This window comes from Vipera ursinii (genome assembly GCF_947247035.1).
Source record: "Vipera ursinii genome assembly, chromosome: 2".
Taxonomy (NCBI): Eukaryota; Metazoa; Chordata; class Lepidosauria; order Squamata; family Viperidae; genus Vipera; species Vipera ursinii.
The window spans coordinates 24,888,276-24,906,942 of NC_139513.1; the positions used below are offsets into that span (position 1 = coordinate 24,888,276).

Sequence of the window (18,667 nt, forward strand, 5' to 3'; positions counted from 1 at the left end):
AACATTGTCCATAGGGTCGCGATGGGTCGGACATGACTTTGCAACTAACAACAACAACAACAAGGGAAGCAACCTAGAACTAAGAAGAAATTTCCTGACAGTTAAAACAATCAATCAGTGGAACAACCTGCCTCCAGAAGCTGTGAATGCTCCAACACTGGAAGTTTTTAAGAAGAGACTGGACAACCTGTCTGAAATCACATAGGGTTTCCTGCCTGAGCTGGAGGTTGGGCTAGATGACCTCCAAGGTCCCTTCCAACTCTGTTGTTCTATTCTATTCTAATTCATTCTTCCCAGATGTCTTCTGATTTTACAGCTGCAGCTAATAAGATGTATTTTGGGGGTTAAAAAGTCATATGATCCAAAGGAAAAAATATACACAAATAAGTAAATAAAAACTATGGTACATGGTTTTGATCTTCCCAAAATTGGTGGTGAATATTTGCAAAGTTTTTTAACTACCATATTTTGATCAAATCTTAACTAGTCTTCACCAACTTTGCATTGTTTCTGCTGATAATCAGGAGGAGCCATTGCATATACTAAAATGTATAGTTTTTCTACAAAATATTCTGAAAATGAATGAAATATCCAGTACAACCTTACACAGTGGAAGATTCCATATTTCTTATACCTCTGAATTCTGTAGATAGAAGGCTTTTATATAATCCATGCCCATAGAGTTGCAGATAGAGTAGGGCAGTGTTTTCCAACCTTAGCCGTTTTGTGGACTTCAAATCCCAGAATACCCCAGCCAGGAATGGGAGTTGAAGTCCATATGTCTTAAAATAGGTTGGAAAACAATGGAATAAGGCACTAAGGAAATTGCCACATGCTATTGGGGTGCTTACCATATGGTGTAGCTTCACACAGATCTAGCACTTTTTACCATCACTATTCCAACTGTCTATTCTTCATTCTGCATTGAGCAAACATGCAAAGTTTTTAAAGTAAGGGTTTGTTTTTATTCATGTTTGGTAACGCTATAAATTATCAGCATTATTATTCCAGCAATCAGGATCATGAAATAATCTTCTCTTTCCTTGTTATTATTGTCTTGTCTCTTAAAAATCAGCTATTATCACAAACAGATCACTACTCAACAGCAAGAACCATGAAGAATTTTTTCCTTCTTTCATGTGAAAGAGAAGCTGAAATACCAGGGTAATTCCTTCAGCTCCTGGGATATAGATCAGGGGTGTCAAACTCAATTTCATTGAGGGCCGCATCAGCATTGCGGTTGCCCTCAGGGGGCCGGGTGGGTATGGCCAGGGTGGGCGTGGCCTACTGGGTGGGCGTGGCTAGAGTGCATATGGCCTACTGGGTGGGCATGGCCAGCTCTACATCGTTCGCATCAAGGGTGCCTATGGAGGCCTGGGCAGGAGTGGGACAGATCTGAGGGTCTCTGGCAGGAGGAGGGTCTCTGGGCCAGGGCCAAGGCAGTGGGGGCCGTTCCCTCACTGTTTCCAGGATGGCTTTGCGGGCCACATGAAACCACTTCGCGGGCCGGATCTGGCCCCCGGGCCTTGTGTTTGACATGTCTGATATAGATTGATGAGCACTAAGGTGAATGCTACTTGCTGCTCTTATAGCTGATTTCATTGCACTGTCAATCCAACCAAAAGGGTAAGTTGTATGCTCTCCTGCAAAATACACCCTACCTTCATTCTGAAACAAAGCCTTGAGAAAAAATCTATACTGGTATGGGGTAGGAAAAGCAAAGCTCCCCATGGAGAATTTGTCCAGGCCCCATTTCTGAATCACATGCCTGTTGCATACACTTTCAAGGTAATTCTTGGAGATGTTGTGGATTTTCGAAAGATCATCCATAATTACATCAAGACATTCATTGTCACTAAGAGGAGCAAAGAAGTCAGCATCATCATGCAGGGTATATGAGACCAGGAGCACCCCAAGGCCACTAGGGAGGTCATGATTGGGATAGACAACTAATCGCATTGGGCGATCTGTGATGGACTTCCCACCTCGGATTCCTTCCCTCTCCCAAAATTTGTCTGTGCAAACCAAGGCAATTTTAGTAGCACTTGTATAATGCAATGAGCGCAGAGCATAAGCCTTTAAATGGGAAAGAGGGGGCTGGAATTTGATGAGCCGTGTGGCTTTTGCTGTTGCTGTGACAAGGACATAGTCAGCAATCAGAAATGATGAGTCATCTTCATCCTCCTTGTGGAAAAACACCTTCACATCCTTGCTGGAGCAAATTATCTTTTCCACCCTGCTGTTTAAATGGATTATCCTGGACATTTCCTGATAGAAGCTGTTGGGCAGCTGGTCAAATCCACCTGTGATTTCCTCAAAACTGAAGAGGTTTGGAAGGAACAGGAATAAAGAAATGAATAAAAGAATAATCGGAATAATCAAGCAATGGAAAAGTCAGATTCACTTAACAATTATGTTGCAAACTTTATATATAATTTATATAATTTACTTGGACTTCGGCAAGGCATTTGATAAAGTAGACCACAACCAACTACTTGATAAGATAGAAAAATGTGGGTTAGACAGCATCACCACCAGATGGATTCATAGCTGGCTGACCAGCCGTACTCAGCATGTGGTCCTCAATGGAACTGCATCTACATGGAGGGAAGTGTGTGGTGGGGTGCCCCAGGGCTCTGTTCTGGGCCCAGTGCTCTTCAACAGCTTCATCAATGATTTGGATGAGGGGATAGATGGGGAACTCATCAAATTTGCAGATGACACCAAGCTGTCAGGAATAGCTATCACTCCTGAAGAAAGGTGTAAGGTACAGAAGGATATTGACAGACTTGAACATTGGGCACTATCTAACAAAATGAAATTCAATGGTGAAAAAAGTAAGGTTCTACATTTAGGCAAGAAAAACCAAGTGCACAGGTACAGTATAGGTGGTACCTTGCTCAATAGCAGCAACTCTGAGAGGGATCTCGGAGGCCTAGTGGACAATCACTTGAATATGAGCCAGCAGTGTGCTGCAGCTGCCAAAAAAGCCAACACAGTGCTAGGCTGCATTAACAGAGGGATAGAATCAAGATCACGTGAAGTGTTAATACATTTTACAATGCCTTGGTAAGGCCACACTTGGAATACTGCATCCAGTTTTGGTCACCACAATGTAAAAAAGATGTTGAGACTCTAAAAAGAGTACAGAGAAGAGCAACAAAGATGATTAGGGGATTGGAGGCTAAATCATATAAGGAACAGTGGCTGGAATTGGGTATGTCTAGTTTAATGAAGAGAAGGACAAAGGGGGACATGATAGCAGTGTTCCAATTTCTCAGGGACTGCAACAAAGAGGAGGGAGTCAAGCTATTCTCCAAAGCACCTGAAGGCAAGACAAGAAGCAACGAATGGAAACTAATCAAGGAGAGAAGCAACCTAGAACTAAGGAGAAACTTCCTGACAGTTAGAACAATTAACCAGTGGAACAACCTGCCTCCAGAAGTTGTGAATGCTTCCAACACTGGAAGTTTTTAAGAAGAGACTGGACAGCCATTTGTCTGAAATGGTATAGTGTTTCCTGCCTAAGCAGGGGGTTGGACTAGATGACCTCCAAGGTCCCTCCTGAAAGCCATTAATTTCTGAAACAATTCTCAACAATTCTGTTCCATCTTCTACCTAACAGCCGTTCAGATATTTGAAGATTATGTCTCTTCATAATTCTCTCTTCTCAAGGCCGAACATGCCCAACACCTCCCAGCCATTTTTCATAAGATTCCTTTCAGGCCCCTTGTTGTCATAGTTGTTTCTCCGGACATTCTCAAGTTTGTCAGGGTCCTTTCAAAACTGTAACATCTTGATCGAGACCTGATCAGTTAGGTATCTGTGTGTGAACACTGTTTCATAACAATCAAGAAAATACAAAAATCCTACCCATTCTCATCTGAGTTGGTTATGTAGCCAAGGACAGAAGAAAAAAATGACACATAGTATCCGGCAACTTCATTCAAAAAATCTCCAATCATCTCTACTGCCCCACTGCTCAGATTTCCTTCCTTAATTAAATATTCCTGTTAAAGAAAAAATGGAATTGATGAGGGGGGAAAATACAAAAGCTTCCTTTTTTTGAATTACAGCTAATTTTGTAGGAGAAGAGCAGGCAGAGCTTGGGGGATGGAGTTAAGCATGTTGTCAGTTTAGAGTCATTGTGTTGCCACAACCAGTTTAGTGTTGAACTTCCGTTGACCAGATTAATATCAGGTGCAAAGAATCAGGACCATTCATAAGGATCCAGCATAGAAGGTTTGTTTCAAGCCTATGCACAGGAATCTAGTCAACTAAAATTTAACAGTAATTTGGCACCAGATAAGGCTCAGGAGAATTCAGGAAAGGTTTGGATTTGGTGAATTTGTGGGAACACAATTCTAAGCTGATGACACCTTAACTCCACTCTCCAGCTCTGCCTGCTCTTTTTCTACAGATTGGTTTTTTATTTCATTTACAACCAACCCAAAGCAAATACTCGATCCAGAATCTTCCTTCAATATGTAAGGTTTGCCCTCTTCTCAAGAAACTATCATTAAACTCCCAAAGGTGCTTTTTCAAGAGGCAACTGGACTTCCTTTGTTTTTCTTGAAGACAGTTCTCTTCTCATCCAAAAAGCTTCTTCAGTTGAACTGAACTGAAGAAGCTTCTTGGATGAGGAGTGAAACATCTTCAAGGAAAAACAAAGTCCAGTTGCCTCTTGAGAAAGCAGCTTTGGGACACCCGTGACCTGGATGATTGAGAATCTCCACAGACATCATTAAACTCAGTAGATAATTTCTGACTTATCTTCAACTTCCTTTTTGTGGAAATATGTAGGGAGCCATGAAAATATTCAGAAGACATTACAAAAGCAAGCAGAATAGAAGCATACCTTGAGCCCTGGGAGAGGAGAAAATATTAGAAAGAGATTTCGCCTGCCTCTTCTCTGGCTCAGTGGGGGAAATTTAATTTAATTTAATTAATTTAATAACATTTATATACCGCCCTTCTCCCTGAGGACTCAGGGCGGTTCACAGGGCAGAATAAAATACCAAATACAAACATTAAAAAGAGATTAAACAGTTTTAATTTAATTTAATTTAATAACATTTATATACCGCCCTTCTCCCTGAGGACTCAGGGCGGTTCACAGGGCAGAATAAAATAGCAAATACAAACATTAAAAAAATGCCCTAGTTAAAACAATAGAAGTACAATTCTAAAAACCCCAAGATAAAATTAAGAGACCAAAGATAAAACAACCCCACCGATCCCCATCAGGCTAGGCCAGCTTGTACAAACAAAAATGTCTTGAGATCGCGACGAAAGGAGCGAAGATCGGGCGCCATCCGGAGCTCTACCGGTAGCTGATTCCACAGCTCCGGAGCGCCCACAGAGAAGGATCTCCCCCTGGGGGCCACCAATCGACATTCTCTGATCGGTGGCACCCTGAGGAGGCCCTCTCTGTGGGAACGCACAGGGCGCAGGGAGCTTGATGCCGGCAGCAGATGTTCCCTGAGGTACTCCGGCCCCATGCCATGGAGGGCTTTAACCGTTACCAGTACCTTGAATCTCACCCGGAAGACAACTGGCAACCAATGCAGCTCACGGAGCAGAGGTGTAACGTGGGAGTATCGGGAGACTCCCAACACCACTCTCGCGGCTGCATTCTGTACCAGTTGGAGCTTCCGGGTGGTCCTCAAGGGCAGCCCCATGTAGAGAGCGTTGCAGTAGTCCAGACGAGAGGACACGAGCGCATGAGTGACCGTGCACAAATCATCCCGGCTAAGATAGGGCCGCAACTGGCGCACCAGGCGAACCTGGCCGAAGGCCCCCCTAGTCACAGCTCCTATATGGTCTTCCAAGGTGAGCCGTGAATCTAGGAGGACTCCCAAGTTGCGAGCCCTATCTACGGGGGGTAATAGTTCACCCCCCATAGCCAGAGGTGGAATGTCCGAATAAACCCGGGATGAAGGTATGCAAAGCCACTCAGTCTTGTCGGGGTTGAGTTGAAGTCTGTTCCTCCCCATGCAGACCCGAACCGCCTCCAAGCAACGGGACATCACGTTGAGGGCATCACTGGGGTGGTTTGGGGTCGAAAAGAAAAGTTGGGTATCATCAGCGTACTGATGATACCCAACTCCAAAGCCACGAATGATCTCACCCAGCGGTTTCATGTAGATGTTGAACAGGAGAGGCGAGAGGACCGACCCCTGAGGAACTCCACAAATGAGAGACCTCGCGGTCGACCTCTGCCCCCCTGCCAACACCGACTGCGAACGTCCCAAGAGATAGGAGGAGAACCACTGTAAAACTGTGCCTCCCACTCCCAGTCCCCTGAGACGCCGCAGCAAGATACCATGGTCGATGGTATCGAAAGCCGCCGAGAGGTCTAATAGGACTAGAACAGAGGAATGCCCCCTGTCCCGAGCCCTCCAGAGATCATTCACCAGCGCGACCAATGCCGTCTCCATGCTGTGCCCGGGCCTGAAACCCGATTGGTACGGGTCTAGATAATCCGCTTCATCCAGGACCAGAGGGAGCTGATGCGCCACCACACTCTCAACAACCTTCGCAAGAAAGCGAAGGTTGGAGACAGGACGAAAGTTGTTCAATACAGCTGGGTCCAGGGCAGGCTTCTTGAGGAGAGGCCTCACCACCGCCTCCTTCAAGACGGCGGGGAAGATACCCTCACTCAGAGAAGCCGATATAACTGCCTGGAACCAGCTGCGTGTCCTCTCCCGGGCTGCATAGACCAGCCAGGAAGGGCACGGGTCCAATAAACATGTGGTGGTGCTCAGCCTCCCCATGATCCTGTCCACTTCCTCCGGAGTCACAGAATCAAACTCCTCCCAGGTGATATCGACAAGACCGCCCGTGTCCTGATCGTCAGACTCTGCCCAGTCAGAGTCCAGACCGGTCCGAATCCGAGCGATTTTGTCCAACAGATGTTGGTTAAACTCCTCGGCACGACCCTGCAAGGGATCCTCCCTCACCTCCTGATTTAGGAGGGAGCGAGTCACCCTAAACAGGGCGGCTGGGCGATTATCTGCGGACGCGATAAGGGTGGCGAAGTGGTTAGACCTCGCCTCCCTTATTGCAGCGAGATAAGACCTAATGTAGGCTCTTAGTCGCAATCGGTCGGATTCGGATCGGCTGGACCTCCAACCGCTCTCTAGGCCCCGTCTCCGACGCTTCATCTCCCGGAGCTCCGCAGAGAACCATGGAGCTCGACGGGATCTGCACCGGGTCAGGGGCCGCAGGGGTACAACTCGGTCAAGAGCCTCAGTGGCCGTCCTTTCCCAGGCTTCCACTAAGGCATCGGCCGAGCTGTGAGCAAGGGAGGCAGGTGGGGACCCCAGCGCCGCCTGGAACCTCTGGGGATCCATTAAGCGTCTGGGGCGGTACCATTTAAGTGGTTCCAAACACCCACGGCGGGGGGTGGCAAAACGGAAGACCAGCCGCAGGAGATGATGATCGGTCCATGACAGGGGCATAATAATTGGAGAGCCCCCACCAAGATCATCTAACCACCGTCCAGATAAGAAAACTAGGTCAAGGGTGTGGCCTCCTTCATGAGTCGGTCCCAAAATTACTTGCGTCAGGTCCATGGCCGTCATGGAAGCCATGAACTCCCGAGCCAACTCAGATGATCCTCCCAGCGATGGTAGGTTGAAGTCCCCCAAAACTATAAGTTTCGGGAACTCAACCACCAGCCCAGAGAGGACATCGAGCAGCTGAGGCAGGGCTGCTGCTGCGTGACTAGGCGAAAGGTACACCAGCAGCAAGCCCAACTGCGCACCAGGGCCGCATCTCAAAAAGAGAGACTCACACCCGACTGTCTGGGGAACGGTGGCCTCCCGTGGACACAAGGTCTCCCTCATAACAACAGCCACTCCCCCACCCCTACCCTGAGCCCGAGGCCGGTGCAGCACCCGGAAACCTGGTGGGCAAAGATCAACCAGAGGAATGCTGCCCTCTGGGCCCAACCAAGTTTCCGTGATGCAAGCCAGGTCCGCCTGCTCACCCTCGACCAAGTCACAGACGAGAGGAGCCTTGTTAGCGACCGACCTGGCATTCAAGTACACCAGCCGGAGCTCAGGAGGCTGCACATCCTCACTCCCAGGACCTCGGGGCGGAACCAGAGGGTCGGAGTGCCTCACCGCTTGTAAGCAGCGGAGAGGCCTTCCCTGAGACCGATACGGCCCTCTGTTCCTAATGAGGATGAGAAGGGAAAACTTGGAAGATAACCTATCCCAGGGGTAGGCAACTTTGGCTCTTTTATGACTCATGGACTTCAACTCCCAGAATTCCTGAGCCAGCATGGCTCAGCTTGGAAACCTCTCCCTTTCCCCTCAGCATGGCTGGCTCAGGAATTCTGGGAGTTGAAGTCCACGGGTCATAAAAGAGCCAAGGTTGCCTACCCCTGACCTATCCCAATAAACCCATTACCCTAATCTTTTTGTAGCTGGCTTAGTTATCTCTCATTTGGATTACTGCAATGCACTCTTAACCAGGTTACTCTTAAGACCACTCTTACCTTGGTAGAATATGAGTCATATTTCATTTTCAGCCTCGTGCAGTTTTTTGTTGTCTGACAAGAGTCATAAACAAAGGAAGCAGATAAGAACAAAGGAATGTATAAAATTATCCAAGCTATGTTTTGTATGCTCTCTGCTCTCAGTACTCCAGCAATTATTTCCAGTCATACAATACAGGTGGTTCTCAACTTACAACAATTCATTTAGTGACCTTTCAAAGTTACAGTGGCACTGAAAAAATGGCACTGCCACACTTTATGTCCATTGCAGCCTCCCCTGTAATGATCAACCTTTGGATCAACCTTTGGATGCTTGGCTACTAGTTCATATTCATGACGGTTGCAGTGTCCTGGGGTCATGCAATCCCCTTTTGTGACCTTCTGACAAGCAAAGTCAATGGGGAAGCCAAATTCACTTAACAACGATGTTACTAACCTAACAACCACAGTGATTCGCTTAACAAACGTGGCAAGAAAGATTCTAAATTGGAGCAAAATTCACTTAACAACTGTCTCACTTAGCAACAGAAATTTTAGGCTCAATTGTGGTTGTAAGTCAAGGATAACCGGTATTATTGCAAATAATGCAACTGAGCTGTTAAAATTTATAAAGGATGTGCACCTATCTGTGTGAAGACAATCACAACAGAATATGATTATTTATTATCTATTAAAATATTATCAATTTCATTAATTTACTTATACTGATATTGCTGTACAAGCAGAATGGCTCAGTGCCAAAAAATTGTGCAACTTAGTCCATGTACATTGGAGGCGTGTCAATGTTCTGCTCTTCAAAAAGAACATCAGTCCCAGTTTTGTCAGCAGATTTTAAAATTGATTAAACTAGTGAGCAATAGTTAAAAGGATGTTGCATTCACGGCCTCTTCATACAATGGCTCTGAAGATAGAAAATATATTATTTCCATTACGAGTGTTACTCACCTTTATTTATTTATTTATTTATTGATGGGATTTATATCCTGCCCTATCTCCCGAAGGACTCAGGGCGGCTAACAACAACAACATATAATAAGTACAGAAATCAAGATAAAAATAAAATTGAGAACATCTGTGCAATAAATTAAAATTAGAGAATTTTAAAAAATAAATTAAAAATTCTAAATATAAATTAATTAAAATGCCTGTCAGTCCAGGTCAGCCTGGTGGAACAGGAGTGTTTTGAGGCCGCGGCGAAAGGATTGGAGGTTTTGGGCCATCCGAAGCTCAGGGGGGAGCTGATTCCATAGGGCTGGCGCTCCCACAGAGAAGGCCCTCCCCCTGGGGGTCGCCAACCGACATTGCCTAGCTGACGGTACCCTGAGGAGGCCTTCTCTGTGTGAGCGTACTGGACGATGGGAATTTGTTCCCGGCAGCAGATGGTCCTGCAAGTATCCCGGACCTAAGCCATGTAGGGCTTTAAAGGTAAGTACCAGAATCTTAAATCTCTTACTAGGCAAACACAGGGCAAATTGGAAAAACTTAGAAATTACAGAATACCATTCAATAAAATTAATTCACAACTTAATAGCCAAAGCCTTTAAACAACTATCAACAGCTAGGATAAAATTATCATATTAACATAAGAATCATATCCAATATATATTCCCAGTTTCTAGCCAGTTTGCAGCAGTGGTTAAAGCATTAGGTTACAAACTGGGAAAACCATGACATAATAATAATAATAATAATAATAATAATAATAATAATAATAATAATAACAACAACAACAACAACAACAACAACAACAACAACAATAATAATAATAATAATAATAATAATAATAATAATAATAATAATAATAATAATAATAATAATTTTATTTGTATACCGCCCTTCTCCCGAAGGACTCAGGGCGGTGAACAGGGCAATACATGTTAAAAGACAAGAATACAAAAATTAAAAGAGATTAAACAAGATGCCCAAAAACTATAACAATAAGTTAAAATACATAAAAAACAATAAAACCCAAACCCATCACCCATCAGGCCAGGCCGGCTTGTTCAAACAGGTAGGTCTTTAGATCACGCCGGAAGGAGCGAAGGTCGGGTGCCATCCGGAGCTCAACCGGAAGATGGTTCCATAAATCCGGCGCGCCCACAGAGAACGCCCTCCCCCTGGGGGCCACCAGTCGACATTCTTTGACCGATGGCACCCTGAGGAGGCCCTCTCTGTGGGAGTGCACTGGGTGGAGGGAAGTTGATGCCGGCCGCAGGTGCTCCCTGAGGTATTCCGGACCCATGCCATGAAGGGCTTTGTAGGTCATTACCAGCACCTTGAATCTCACCCGGAAGGCAACTGGGAGCCAATGCAGCTCACAGAGCAAGGGTGTAACATGGGAGTATCGGGAAACTTCCAACACAACTCTCGCGGCTGCATTCTGTACCAGTTGGAGCCTCCAAGTGGTCCTCAAGGGCAGCCCCATGTAGAGAGCGTTGCAGTAGTCCAAACGAGAGGTCACGAGCGCATGAGTGACTGTGTGCAAGGCCTCCCGGTTTAGATAGGGCCGCAACTGGCACACCAGGCGAACCTGGGCGAAGGCCCCCCTAGTCACATTTGCTATATGGTCTGCTAAAGAAAGCTGGTTCCCTCCCACTTCCTTAGGCACAAAGCCAGCTGGGTGATTTTGAACTGGTCTGTCTCTAGGAAGAAGGAAGCAAGGGTAAACTATTTCTGGAAAAAAATTGCCAAATGAGCCAGTTTGGCACTACACTAGAAATCAGGAGACAAAGTTCTAGTCCCACACGAGAGCCAGCTGGGTAACTTTGACCCAGTCACTCTCTCTCTCAGTCCAATCCATTACACAGGGTTGTTATTGTGAGGAAAACGGAAGGAAGAACTATTTGGTATGTTCTCTGTCCTGACTTACTTATATAGTAATAAAGGTGGGATAAAAAAAATAAATGATTTCTTTTAATGACCCTGTAATCCTTTGCATCAGGGTGTCATTGGGCTGACCGAACAGCATTTGAGCATTTACTGGCCGGATGCCCTTCCTGATGCCTATGTTGGAGTTCGCAGCAGACAAGTACTACTCATTGTGCCTGAAGAGAAAAATATATCTGCAGCTATCTAGGAGCGAATTCACAGCTTTCTGATTGTGAGGCAAGAGGTCCACCTCTAAGCCACCACACCACTCAAATAAATGAATTAATAATAAATACATACTGTAGTCACTCAACTTAAAGGATATTGTGTTTTTTAAAAATATGAGCTCGCCATTTGGAGAGAGGGAGGAATCAGTATCTGAACTGAGCAAAATAGGATCTTGGCCATACCTACCCTGTCCAGTGCACTCTTGTACAGCTCTTCAGCAGATTTTCCCAACTCAGTGGGACGCATCGGATATCCAAAAACGTTTGGCTTTTCATTCACAGTTGCCACTCTCTCTCTTCTATTTCTGAACAAGTACCAGGCATTTTTATTTGACAGAGCAAATGGGTTTAACAACAGATTGAACTTCTTAATATATTCATGACAAATTCTGGTAAAAAAAATGCAAAAAAGTGAGTCACTGCAGGTTAATTACTAGACCGTGAAAAAGGCAGTAGAAAAAAAGATTGGGATATATTTTGCTGCATCTGGCTTTGTATCCTTCTTAGGTGCTCCTTGCAGATGTTTTTCAAAAGGTAGCACACAAACTTTTGAGTTTTCTGTTTGAGTGGAGATAATGGGGGATTACCTCTAGGTCAGTGGTGGCGAACCTTTTAGAGACCAAGTGCCCAAACTGCAATCCAAAACCCACTTATTTATCGCTGGGTGCCAGGTGGGCGTGGCCCACTGGGTGGGTGTGGCCCTGGTGGTCATGGAAGATTGGGTGGGTGTGGCCAAGGTGGGTGTGGTCACCTCAATGTTGCTCATGGAGAGGGACACCTGTGGGGGGTGGTCAGGGTTGGGGAAGCTCCAGGAGGTGTCTGGCAGTTTGGGTGGTAGGCAGGAGACTCATCCTGTGGGGTGAGGCGAGGCAGGGTGGGGGTGCCATTGGGGCAAGGGAAGGGCTGGGGCAGCTGCTGCCTGACACTATCGGCCCACACACACAGAGGCCAGCGAGTGCATGGGGGCCAATGGTGTCCATCAGTAGCCACAGTCTGCTGGCCCCTCAACAGGCTCGCTCTGGGGCTCTGCAGCCCATCGCCAGCAGTTCAAAGAAGCCGCCTCTGAGATGGATGGTCACCAACAGCTGAGGAAGTGATGCAGTGGGTTGTGCCTGGGAAAAGGAGAACATGTGAGGCCAGGAGGGACAGGATGGGGGGAGGGAAACCAGCCATGCCAGGATCCATTCAGCCACATGGGACTTCGGCAAATGAGCAGGCAGCTGGTTGAAGAGGGACAGTTCCCACCTCTGGGGCATGGTGTGGGTACCCACAGAGAAGGCTCTGAGTGCCGCCTCTGGCACCCATGCCATAGGTTCGCCGCCACTGCTCTAGGTAAATATGAAAAAGTATTTAAAAGAGAGAAATAAGTATTGTTAAGCAAGGCAATCACTTGGTCATGAAGCAAAGGAGTCACTAAGTGAAACCACCAGTGTGCTTATGATTTTACTTCTGCTTTCCTTTGCTTTACAGAGCTGCAAAGGTTGTAAAACCAAGGATTAGTCATAAGGTTACTTTTTTATTAATGTCATCATTGCAAATGGTCATTAAAGGAGGTAGTCACTAAATGAGGCTTATCTGTACTATATTTATAGCACTTTACCAGCAATTGGACTAAATGTTGATTGAAGTAGAAGCTTAATGTGTTGTCTGAAGTTCAGTTTTGTCAATCACTAGTTTGAGAGCTAGTGTGGGGAGTCTTCTCACTAGATAGATTTGAGCTTGTGGGGAGTCTTAAATCTCTGTTGTGTGAGATAACGTTCAATGAATTACAATTCAATGTTTAGTTGAAATCTTAGTTCTAAACAGAAAAATGGTGATGGGATAGAATCCCAGGAGCCAGGCTTTGTGCTCATTCTTGTGTATAGAGTACAGGGATCGAAAACTCAATGTTTTCAGCTAGTTTACAACAATGCCACCTTGTGATCAAAGCCCAACATTCTTTTTACTTGCATCAAACATATACTGCATTTTAAAAAGAGACGGGCTGTCCAGTCACCAGAGCCATGTTTTTTTTGAAAACCCTTGTGGATGCCCCTACAAGGTGACGATTGAAAAAAAAATCTATAACTGTGGGAACCTCTTAGGGTGCTTCAAGGCCCTAAGTACTGGGCCACCAAAAGTCAGAAGTCTGCTTGGGCACGTTGGAAAATTGAATATCAAGAGGCATGAGAGGAAGACCTGGGTAAAACTGCTGGAAAAAAGGAGGACATTGTCAGGACCCACCCCAAACCACGTCTTAGGAAGACAAAACTCTTGGAGCCAAATCTAGTCCAAAAGGAATCTTTACTATGACATGCTTGGTTGTAGGAATGCAAGACAGGACTTAATATTGTTCTACAAACTAAAACCTTATAAAGAGTTCCCGGTTCAACCCCCCCTTAACCCCATTTGGTCAGTCCCCCATCATTTACCTCGTATCATCCCTCTCGTGGGAAAAAGGAACTTAGGACCTTTTATATTTATTGCTCTCTTCCTTGACACAAGCCAGATGCTACCTACCCTAGCCCTCCCTTTTGTTCCCCCAGTTCAAAGGGCTTCTCTTTTCGTTTGAAATGCCTAATACAGGCTCAATACACATTTGTTCCCTCCTCCTCAGGAGATGGCAGAATCCAGGAACAACATTTTAAACATACTTTTATGAATACGATATGAATGGATTCTGACAGACATAAAGAACAGATCCAAAAAGGGGGGGGGGGGAGGAAGAGAGTTTTAGGTAGAGAGGAACAAGTGATGAGAGAAATCCTGGAAGCCATTATTGAAGCCATAATACTAGAAAGAGGGTATTATTGGTTTCATGGCCTTTTTGTTACCTGTGGGCCTTAGGTAGGCGCATTGCTCCCAATTCCACATACCAATCTTTCTCGCGATGGGTTTTTATCCGCCCACCAACACGGTCACTGGCCTCTAAAACATGAACCTAGGAGCAAACATATTACAACAGCTTTTCTTGCTTCCTCCTGTCTCCTTCTGTTTGGAGAATTGCTATTCCCCAAATGTAAGAAACTCCAGATTTTTCCGGACAACCAATGTTTCTAATTGATAAAAGAATTCATATTCAAACATCTGTGGGAGGCTTACAAGCAGCATTTTTAACAGTTAGTTTAATCTAACAGAATGCTTCCATATGACAAAGAAACACGAAGACAAAAAATGCCATCCACAAATAAATCTCTTAATTTGTAGAGATTTTGAATCCTATCAAATACCAGATAACAGAATGTTATTTATTAAATATTTATTGAGACACAGAAAACTGTTATCTATGTCAGTTTTCAGATACCACAAATACAAAACTTGATGCTAGTTATCAAAAAATTGATTTTTTTTATAGAGAGCATGCATTAGGAAGGGTCAGTATAATATACTCAAGCACATTTGTTTGTTAAAGTCTGTGAGACATTGGATTCAGTTCTTTGCTGAGCCATCTTCTTCTGTATAAAGCAGTGGTTCGTAAACTGGGAGTAATTTAGGCAAAACCTGGAGGATAATAAGGGACATGGTGGCTCAGTAATTAAGACACTGGAGTTTTACACCATTAAAGGTCTATAGTTCAGCAGTTTGAGACCTGAGTACCGTGAGATGGGGTGAGCTCCCATCATTTGTCCCATCTCCTGCCAACCTAGCAGTTTGAAAACATGCAAATGCAAGTAGACAAATAGGTACCACATACGAGCATGCAGGAAGGTAATAGCGTACTATGTTTCACCATATGCTCTGTGCTTCAGTGTGATGTCATGCTGACCACATGACCACAGCAACATCTCCGGACAACAGTGGCTCTTTGGCTTAAGAAACGGAGATGAGCACCGCCTCTAATGAAGAGAAGGACAAGCGGGGACATGATAGCAGTGTTCCAATATTTCAGGGGCTGACACAAAGAAGAGGGACTCAAGCTATTCTCCCAAGCGCCCAAAGGCAGGACAAGAAGCAATGTATGGAAACTAATCAAGGAGAGAAGCAATCTAGAACTAAGGAGAAACTTCCTGACAGTTAGAACAATTAACCAGTGGAACAACCTGCCTCCAGAAGCGGTGAATGCTCCAACACTGGAAGTTTTTAAGAAGAGACTGGACAGCCATTTGTCCAAAATTGTATAGGGTTTCCTGCCTGAGCAGGGAGTTGGACTAGATGACCGCCAAGGTCCCTTCCAACATTATTATTATTATTATTATTATTATTATTATTATTATTATTATTATTATTATTATCTTAAAATCAGTCACAACTAGCAAAGTAACCCCTCCAACATCCTGGAGAGTAATGGAGGAATTTGTAAATGCTTGTTTGTGAGTCGAAGATCCAATTTGGGACCACTGCTGCAAGGTGGTAGTTGTAAAATAATGCAGTCTTGTTCTATTTTGTATTTGTGAGAACAATGGCATTAGTGGAGACTGGAAAAAGGAGTAAGTTTAAGAACCACTGGCATATAGTTTGAATTATACTGACCTTCCTTTTCTACTTGGAGGTCATGTTGAGATATCACGCTGGAACACAACATTTTTAATACCTCTCCCACTGTTCCCCACAGGTACCTCTCCATATTGTTGATGATTAAGATTGCAGACTGGTCTTTTTCATCAACACCATTACCTGATGTCCAGCATCTTTCAGTAATTTGGCAGCAGTGAGTCCACTTATTCCTGCCCCAACAATCACAATTCTTTTTGGCTTTGAAGTTTTTTTCAGCCCATTTCTGGCAATATTTAGCAGCTCCTCATAGTTCGGGTCCTCAAAACATTTCCACCAATCTTCCTGTTCATTGGCATGATTTTCAGAGACACAGTTGGCCGTAAGAAGTAGTATGAGTGACAAAATTGCTAAAAACAAAAACCCCAAGCTATGATTGAAAGATGAAGTAAAGGAGACAGCAAATGAAAATATGTTTTGGCCAACTTTCTGAATCAGGAATTTAATTTGGAAGCCATGGATCTTTCCTGGAGAAATCTTCATTCAAATAAATAACCATTTGGTGTTAGCTCACCAAGTGGGAAAGCTGGTCAGTTGGGTGGACATAAAGAATGAGCAACCTCATTTCAAGTAGTTTAAAGTTTGGTGGAGCAGTGGGCTAATGCCTCCTTAAGTAACACCAGCTGCCTGCAATTAGTGCAGGTTCGAGTCCCACCAGGCTCAAGGTTGACTCAGCCTTCCATCCTTCCAAGGTAGGTAGAATGAGGACCCAGATTGTTGGGGGCAATAAGCTGACTTTGTAATAATGCCGCTTGGGGTGTGTGTGTGAAAGCCCTAATAAGCAGGCATATACATAGAATGAAGGCTAAGGACATTGATTTGTGCTTTAGATTGTAAGCCGCCCTGAGTCTTCGGAGAAGGGTGGGATATAAAAGGGATTTTAAAAAAAGAAACAATTAAGAAAACGAACATCACAATTCTTTTTATAGTCATAACTACTAATATATGAAATATTAAATATTTCTGAAAATATTTAACCAATCTATGAATTTTTGCAAAAATATGACGGGGGATCCTATGAAAACATCATTTTTTTCTTATCTATTTAGCCATTCTGTCGTCCTACTTTATGAAGAAGACGAAAGGGGACTTTAAAGAAGCAGGATGGAAAGATTATTGATGCCTTTGAACTTTGATGTTGGACAAGACTCCTGAGAATACCATGGACAGCCAGGAAAACAAACCAATGGATCATCAAACAAATCAACACAGTATTCGCAGTTGACGCACAAATGACCAGCTCCAGTTGTCAAAGACATAGCTGCAAAGACATGGCTCTCTGGAGAAGGCTTGGATGCTGTGAAAGGTGGAAGAAAAGGACAACCAACCACAAGGTGGACTCAGTTACAGTGGGGATGACTGTATTATTGGGAGATTTGAAAGATAAAAGTTAGACATGGCTAGGTTAAATATTCATGGAGAATGTCTTTGTGGTCACTAGGAGTTGAAAATGACTTGATGATAGGTAGATGAATCAATCAATCAATCGATCGATCAATCAATCAATCAATGGACTAGCTTAATTGACTATAATCTTGCCCATGAATGCAATATTTTCATTTTGTTTCCTAAAATTCGACATAGTGGGATATTAGTTTGGACCATGAACCTGGAATGAGAAGTTAAATGGCTTTAATCCTTTACTTGTTACTATAGAAAGGATAAAGAGGCAGTTTGGTGTAGTGGTTAAGACAGGCTAGAAACTGCAAGAGTGAGTTCTAGTCTTGCTTTGGGCACAAAGATATAAAGATATGCTCATAGCCATGTCGGCAATTCTTTAACCTAAACAATTTAAGATATTTAATATTAAGATATTTTCCAGGTTTTCAAGAAGAGACTGGACAGCCACTTGTCCAGAATGGTATAGTGCAGGGGTCACCACCCCCCAATCCATGGACCAATACCGGGCCATGGCATGCCAGCAACCGGTGTGTACAAATAAGCAAAGCCCCATCCATGAGATGCAGGCAGCACACAAAACCATGCCTCCTCTGGTCTGCGAAAAAACCTCTCTCCATAGAACTGGTCCCTGGAGCCCAAAAGATTGAGGACCTCTGGTATAGTGTCTCCTGCTTGAGCTGAGGGTTGAACTAGAAGACCTCCACAATCCCTTCCAGCCCTATTATTCTATTATTCTATGTTCTGTTAATACTGCATAAGGTAACCACATGATCCAGAAGATAGACCTGCCTAAGCAGCTGCCAATTGAAACACTTCTAAAGACTTTCTTCCATTGGATTCCATGCATGGCTCAAACTATTATTCAAGATTCATCATTATACTTGATTACCCCAAGTGCATACAGTCCTAAAATAACCTCTATCCAGAAAATAGGATACTTACAGAACTTGGCCATGTTCAATGAGCAGGATAAGGATGCAAATCTGTGCTCTTATTTATACTCTGGAGCTGTCTGGCTGAGACCAGCAGTAAATCGTAATTAGAGAAAATTGGCTGTCTCACTTGAAAACTTTTCAGTGGCAAACTTTCCATTGACTTAGATGCTGACACACCTACCTGGAGGGAGCAGAAAATTCAGCAGAGCACAGCCTGTATTTAAGCATAAAACTCAATCAAGATGTCTGCTACAACTGAA

General features: G+C 44.3%; 1 protein-coding gene across 1 annotated transcript; it reads right to left on the reverse strand.

Moving 5' to 3' along the window:
* Window positions 1-1,173: 1,173 nt before the first annotated feature.
* LOC310633373 (L-amino-acid oxidase-like) lies at window positions 1,174-18,427 on the reverse strand (the record flags this gene model as incomplete). Its single annotated transcript, XM_083351075.1, has 8 exons — window positions 1,174-1,180; window positions 1,499-2,320; window positions 3,874-4,010; window positions 8,507-8,560; window positions 11,789-11,990; window positions 14,415-14,521; window positions 16,195-16,421; window positions 18,415-18,427. The coding sequence occupies 8 exons, from the start codon at window positions 18,425-18,427 to the stop codon at window positions 1,174-1,176; spliced, it is 1,569 nt and encodes a 522-aa protein (XP_083207201.1).
* Between the last annotated feature and the right edge of the window lie 240 nt (window positions 18,428-18,667).